This window comes from Branchiostoma floridae, chromosome 11 (genome assembly GCF_000003815.2).
Source record: "Branchiostoma floridae strain S238N-H82 chromosome 11, Bfl_VNyyK, whole genome shotgun sequence".
Taxonomy (NCBI): Eukaryota; Metazoa; Chordata; class Leptocardii; order Amphioxiformes; family Branchiostomatidae; genus Branchiostoma; species Branchiostoma floridae.
In genome coordinates, this window is record NC_049989.1 from 22996474 (window position 1) to 23003702 (window position 7229).

General features: G+C 41.2%; 2 protein-coding genes across 2 annotated transcripts in view; one reads left to right on the forward strand and one right to left on the reverse strand.

Annotated features, from left to right (window-relative positions):
• LOC118425420 (GPI transamidase component PIG-S-like) overlaps positions 1 to 2758 on the forward strand; it is a 17269-nt gene extending 14511 nt beyond the window's left edge. Inside the window, exon 15 of the mRNA XM_035834229.1 lies at positions 2394 to 2758. Coding sequence (XP_035690122.1) covers positions 2394 to 2556 — 163 coding nt within the window. The 3' untranslated portion in view covers positions 2557 to 2758. The remainder of the gene's footprint in view (positions 1 to 2393) is intronic.
• A 257-nt stretch (positions 2759 to 3015) lies between these two features.
• The window catches only part of LOC118425422, a 4671-nt gene continuing 457 nt past the window's right edge, over positions 3016 to 7229 (reverse strand). The window contains exons 2-4 of the mRNA XM_035834231.1: positions 6569 to 6823; positions 5551 to 5698; positions 3016 to 5005 (exon numbers count right to left, since the gene is read on the reverse strand). Of these exons, the coding sequence (XP_035690124.1) occupies positions 4684 to 5005; positions 5551 to 5698; positions 6569 to 6823 (725 nt within the window). The 3' untranslated portion in view covers positions 3016 to 4683. The remainder of the gene's footprint in view (positions 5006 to 5550; positions 5699 to 6568; positions 6824 to 7229) is intronic.

The window sequence follows — 7229 nt, forward strand, 5'->3', positions numbered from 1 at the left end:
TTTGGATGAGTAGTTTGTGTCAATACGATTCCTTTTTTGAAAAGCAGTAGATATGTATTGGCCTATGTACAAGGAAATTGCATCAGGACATGACATAAGTAAATTGAAAGTTTCTGAACTTGTCTTAGGTAATGTTATGTTTGTAGTCTTGTTGATAACGTCCATAAGCTTCTGCCTTTCCTCAGTATATGTGGGACATAATAATAGAAAGTGTAGTTCGTCTTCGATACCATGATTGCAAGTAGGACAGCGTCTCTGAGTGGCTGGTATATTATTATATCGACCTTTTTCTATCTCCAAACAATGTGCACTAATTCGCAATTTTGTTATGTTAGCAACAAATGATTTATTTTGAATTGATGAAAGGTACTTTTCGAGAGTGAAGTTGGTCTTGAATTTAGAATAGGTTTGCAATTTGCTATAATTTCTTATCTCTTGCCTCCAGCCAGAAACAAACGTGTCTTTCAGACGTTCCTTGAACACGTTTCCAAAATGTTTGGCGTCAACTGCAGGGTTTAACCAAACATTTTGGAAACCGTGTCTGCACAATATGTCTTGTACATGTACGGCACAGTCCTGTTCTTGTTCAACAGCAAAATCGTAAGCTTTTTTAACTATTCTATCGTTTGGAAGGTTTTGTAGTCTAAGCCAATATTTAATAAGTTGAGATGGGCTTCAATGTATAATGGAAATGTTCCGAGTTCACCCCTTACGGCGGCATTAACGGAACTTCTGGGAACTTGAAGTAGGATTTTACAGTAATTGAGAAGAACATGCTCTAGATCAGACACTTCATATGAGAATTTGGGATGTGTCAATAAAATATTTTGATTCGATAGTAATTCCGATTGATATAGAATATTTAATTTGTCACTATATCTCTTAAACCGGACTAGAACAGGACGAGGCGATGTCACATCGTTCTTCTTTCCTAATCGTGTAACCTTTAGGAGTTGTATATTTGAACCTAATATCGGAGAAAGGATGTTATAAATTCCTTCCCGTATATTTTCAGCAGGATATTCCTGTACTCCATTAAAGGTCTACTCTCTACATTGGATGTTTGTCCCTAGTACCTCAGCACAGTAAAGTAATATAGGTTTGACTAAACTATGGAACAGATCAAGGGCAAGGGAAATTGATGGGTTATGGTTTGATGCTAGTAAGGATTTGAGTTTAAAGGAGGCCCTGAGAGCTTTCAGTCGCAGCTGTTTAGTAGCCCGTGAGAATGACCCTGATGGGGTGATATCTATGCCTAAGTAAGTATAAAATTTAGTGATGTCTATTGTGTGCCCTTGTGTTCGGAAAGTTGATTGCTGTTGCTTACTTGTCCTGCCATGTTTTGAGAAAATCATGATTTTAGTCTTATCTCTGTTAATTGATAGTTTCCAAAGAGAGCAAAAGTCATCTAATCTTTTGAGACATTCTTTGAGGCCTGTTTCTGATTTTGACAACAGTACAAGGTCGTCTTCCCATAAAAGACTACTTATGGGGGTGTCTTTTAGGACGACGGGATCACATAAAGGTGACATTAAAGTGGCTGGGAGATCGTTTATATAAAGGTTGAACAAGAGCGGACTTAAATTACATCCTTGGCGCACACCACATGTCGACTGAAAGAAATCTGAGAGTCCATTTGGCGTTTTGACGCAGTATTCTACGTTAGAATACATGGATTGGATGATTTTAAAGAAATTCCCCCCTATACCAGAAGATAAGATTTTATAAAATAGCCCATTTCTCCAAACAGAATCAAACGCTTTCTTGAACCCAACAAAGCAGGCGTACAGTTTACCCCCGGGTTCAGATGTCTGCTTGTCAATTAGCGTTTTGAGTACAAATATGTTGTCACAGGTGCGGAAGTTTTTACGAAAGCCAGACTGAAAAGGGGATAGTAAGTTGTCATTCTCTAGGAAGTGTGCCTGTGCTCATGTCACTGTTCCAAGCTTACAGGTAAGACCCCCCTCTACAGATGTAAGACCCCCCACAGCTGTAAGACCCCCCCCCCCCGCACACACACACACACTAACCATAACCATCTACATCCCCCTGTTCCTGCCCATGCGAGTGTGCCTGTGCTCATGTCACTGTTCCAAGTTTACAGGTGAGACCCCCCTCTACAGATATAATACACACACACAAAAACACAGGTTTAAACCACCCCCCTCCCCCGCCCCCCACACACACGCAAACCACACACACACCTGATGTTCAAGACTTTCTTGAGAAGGCTTTCTTGAGAACACTCTCATTTAATGTGGATCATTTTTGCATTTGAAAACTTAATTACTACTACTAGTGTATTTGCTAACTTCAGGTTTTCTGTTCACATATGCCATATAAAATACTTCAAAGTGGCAGAATATCTATAAATGCTTTTTCTGTTCAATCAGGTGGTACAAGAAAAGGCAACAACAGGAAGGAAAAACTAACCAGGAGAAAGAGAAAGAAGGAATAAAAGAAGCTCAAAAAGAAGAAACAGAAGAAGACGATGACAGCGAAGCAGAAGAGAAGAAATCTCCCAAGGGAAAGAAGCAGTCAAGAAAGGAAAGATGATGAAAACTTTGTCTAGTTTGTTTGTTCATTTGGTTGAAGCATTTTGTTCTTGTTCACAGTTCCACTTTGTGTAAATATTGGTGGTGCAGAAAACTGCAGAATCTGTTATTTTTTCTATTCATGAATGCAATTTTCATGCATTTTGGGGTAATATCATCTACTTTTTATTTGCAAAATCATTTACCTTGATTCCTGTTTGGTACAGCCAGGAGAATTGCTGAGATACAGAAAAATTGCTGAGATACAGAAAAATTGCTGAGATACAGGAAAATTGCTGACTGAGATACAAATTAGTTTCAGCAAGGATATAACCTCCTTGGTTTCAGGGACCATTGCTATCTAGACTGTTTAAATTAACTTGAAGGCCAAACATATTGGCACATCGAATTGTATGTGCAAATTGATTTTGGGCCCTTAAAACAAATATGATATATTTTATCTTTTCAGCAGATAGCATTAGTGGCTTCTAGCAATGTTTTCATCCTAGTGACAGGTTGTCACAAATTTCAGAAGTTGTTGAGCGCAATACTTATCGAGCTTCGTGGCATAGAGTAAGACATTATGTTTTGAGCTAACCTTTTTCTACAGTTTTGTGAGCTTACCCTATTCTACATTTTTGGGTGAGGTTTTTATTTTCTATGCAATCAAGTTCATAAAATATATATATAGAAGTATATATATAGAGACTCTGCCATTTGCATAATGTTGTTGGGTCAGGCTGCATGCAATTTGAGCTTACCTTATTCTACATTTTAGGATGACATTGTCAACCATGCAATCAAATTCATATGTCATGGAGGCTTGCTTTTCCATACTGTTGCAAGGTGGCAACGGCCTGGGTCAGGTGCATGAAAATTTTGATAAGATGGTAGATAAAATAAGCACAGACAAAATTGTGACTGCAAAGGCTGTATGTCGCAGCAATATAATGTGATGATATAATCTGATTTCACACAAGCAATAAAACAAAGTGTACATTTGTAAAGAAGGCTTCACAAGCACTTTCTAAACGTTCACCGCATTAGTGTAAGAATAGTAAGATATCAACTCACAACTGACACACAATTGATGAATCAAGGCGTGCATTTGTATGAAGGCCAAACCTCATAGTCATACTCGCTTTCTAACTGTTCGTGTGAAAATGGTAGACGTGTATTACATTGTAACATCCCAACACAACACAAATGGTACATGTAAATCATGAGCCACACATCTGTATAAAGTCCAAGCTTGAGGCACAATTTCTGAGCATTCATAGCTGTAGAATAAGTGCTGGCTACAAGCCATTGTCATAGTTAGGTTGTTGTGCATTTCACAATCATATAGCATCAATTTTACATAACCTATGATAAAACCTGCAGGTGTTTAAAGTTGGCATTGTACAATCAGTATCAGCTTGTGGGAGATCCAAAGTTTTAGGTAATATAGGTTGTTGTAAATTTCCCAATAGCTTAGATTTATATAAACTTAGATAATGTAAGCAGTATAGATGTTTAAAGGTGATGTCAGGATCATTATATACAATCAGGATCAGCTGGTGAATCTATTGTCTAAGGCAATTAGGTCGTAAGATAGTTTTGCTACAAATTGGTAACGATTGAAAAAGAGTAGAGGCAAAATAAACATTTCTTTGTACATCAAATGTACCTTCTGCTCATTTTGCTTAGAGATATGAGCTATGGATATTATTTACATTATGCATTTAAAAGTACAAATGATACAGTTACTGTATCATAGACCGTACATGTAACGCTCTTTTCACACTATGTGCTACATTAAGGAATGTAACGGTTTCATACTACCTCATATTCAGCAGACTGGCACTTAAGTCGGTGTCAAATACGTTTTACGTAAAATGTAACAATTGAATTATGCTTTACGTTAAATCTGAGCAGTCTGGCCTCTGGGGTGGAATCAAAACTGTTGATTCCAACTGTTGATTTGTCATAGATTGACACAAATCATGTAGACCCAATCAATCAATTAGGCAAAAAATCAGGTGTTCAAGCAAAATATTGATTTGCATTAATTTGATCTGCTAATTTGAATATCAATTTTCAATCCAATCTAATGACGTTCTGGTAGGCACCAGCCCGGATATAAACGACACCGGCGATCGCTGACGTATTAGAAGTCTGGAACGACCCGTGTGACGGTATCCTGGTAGGCAGGAGGCGGGGTGTGGGGAGGGAAGTTGGTGCGGCGGGTGAAGAGCGACCTCTCCCCGAAAACCGACTTCTGCCGGGACGACCATCGGCTCTTCCTGCCCCCGAGGTTGGTCGGAGTCTCGCCCTTTCCGTGCGGCTTGCCCCAGTCGTCCACCTCGTCTTTTGCCGACATTTTGGGTTGTTTTTGGCGTTTGGTGGGGACTTCCTCGTCTGACGATATCTCGTCTTCGACGGAGACCCGACGGTTGCAGCAGCCCGGTGTTCGACTTCCAGGATGCCTCCTTCAAGAGAGAGGTAAATATTAGTAAACATTGTATCATATAGTTGATTATTAGACCCTAATGTTATGTATCACGGTATCTACTCCTCGTAGTCCTTGAGACTGTACATGCAGTTAGCCTTCGGGCATGACTTTGCAACTAAAACATTATTTCTTTGAGATATTTTTACAAATCATGCAAAGACGAGCAGAGAATTCTATAGCTACTTTAAATGCAAATTCCCCTTATTTAGTCATCCTGCATTGAGGCGGAGCATGATTCATTTTGAAATGATTGATGCAGGAGAAATCAAGAAATCAAGACCAGATTTTCACCAGATTTTCACAAAAATTGCTGGACGTCTGCAGTCCTACGTTGCCTTTCGATGCTGTGCGGAAATCAGCCCACAGTGTCGTATGATGGGCATTTGTATTGCCCGTTGTATGTCTACTTTTCAAGCGGGATACGACATACGAAGCTGTATTGCTCTACTATCATGTTTTTTTAAGAAAACACCACACTTCACCTCAACTGAGGATGACAAAAGAAGAAGTAGATCTGCTTACATTTTGTAGCAGACGTAAGCGAGGGTGGCGAGGCAGATGACCAGGGTGGACAGGACGGAGGCTAACAGAGGCCACAGCAGCAGGTCCATCTGGTTCACACACATGCAGCCGGAACCAGTACCAGAACCGGTACCGGAGCTCCCATCTCCTGTAACACATGAAGCAGCACCTTGTTACTATAGAGTGTCTACCAGACTACATACAATGACTATGGGGAGAATGATTTGCCATGAGCGGCCACAGTAGCAGGTCCATCTGGTTCACACACATGCAGTCGGAACCAGCACCAGTACCGGAGCTCCCATCTCCTGTAACACATGAAGCAGCACCTTGTTACTAGTTTCTACCAGACTACATACACTGACTATGGGGAGAATGATTTGCCAGAAGTGGCCACAGCAGCAGGTCCATCTGGTTCACACACATGCAGCCAGAACCAGCACCAGTACTGGAGCCGGAGCCATCACCTCCTGGAAAATATTATGTATCAACCATTAGCAACCCAGTGCCTGCCTTTTGACAAGCTAAAACAGATTGAAGCAAAACAGCGCTTTCATAAAATTCTGCCAACCAAGAATATATGGAACAACTAAAGATAGATCATTGTCGTTCACCCTCTATTGCAGCGAATGTTTGCCCCATGCGTTGCAGTATTTTTAACCCACAAAAGAGAATTGAACTTTGAGAAATCATGACCAAAAGCTAAAGACAGATGCCTAGTGTTTCAATAACGTAGGCAACAAAGCTCAGTCACGTTTGGCACCGCATTCTTCCTACTTCAGCAGCGCCCCCTAGCTGCAGTGCGAAGTCGATCCAGTCTATTATCCTGAGGATTTAAGGTGACAGGCGGTGCTGAAACGCCAGTCTAGATATTAAGAAAAAAATGCCTGTGTCTAAAGAACTTTGCTATCCTGTGACATACCAACCTGATGAAACTATTCATGGGGATTCTGAACTAGCTAATGTAATTTGCAGATCGTGGTGGGACCACAGCAAACACTCGAAATTTCTGACTGACCTGTCCCTGATCCGCTGCCATCTCCTCCGGTCCCGTTCCTAGACGTCCCGTTGCCATAGAGACTCCACCAGTCGTCTGCAGACCCGTTCCGGTTGCTAGGGGTGGGACTGGGGCATTCTGGGATCGTCACGCTCAGGGTGTTGTTGAGAAGGGGGATGATGGGAAGGCCCAGAAACTCCTCCGGTCCGGCACACACCAGGGCGTCAGTGTTGACCAAACTGGGATGGACAGAATGAATGAATGACTCAATAGAGTCTGGAGAAGACAGGTGGGAGACCAAAGAGTTGGTATCCTATGAGGAACAGGCCTGGGGTTTTACTGACTACATCAGTTTCCATCAAATACACCAACATAAAGAGTGCATTGAATGTTTTCCACCCCTTGCAAAGCGCAGTTCCTACACCTTTATCACGTCTAAAAAATTGTATGTAGCTACAGTCAGGCTGTCAGATGCTTCAGATCAAGGTACTCACTACCTTAGCCACGTTTGGGATTGTGTTCTCGCCACAAAAGCGCCACCTACATCGGCTACATATAGCGGCGAGAAGCAGAACTCAAGTCAGAAGCTCCGAGGAAGGTGTCTGAGAGACATCGAAACGTAAGCAAGAGTGAGTATAAACTGCTGTGTAAAGGAATTCTATATTCTACCAACCTGGTGAAA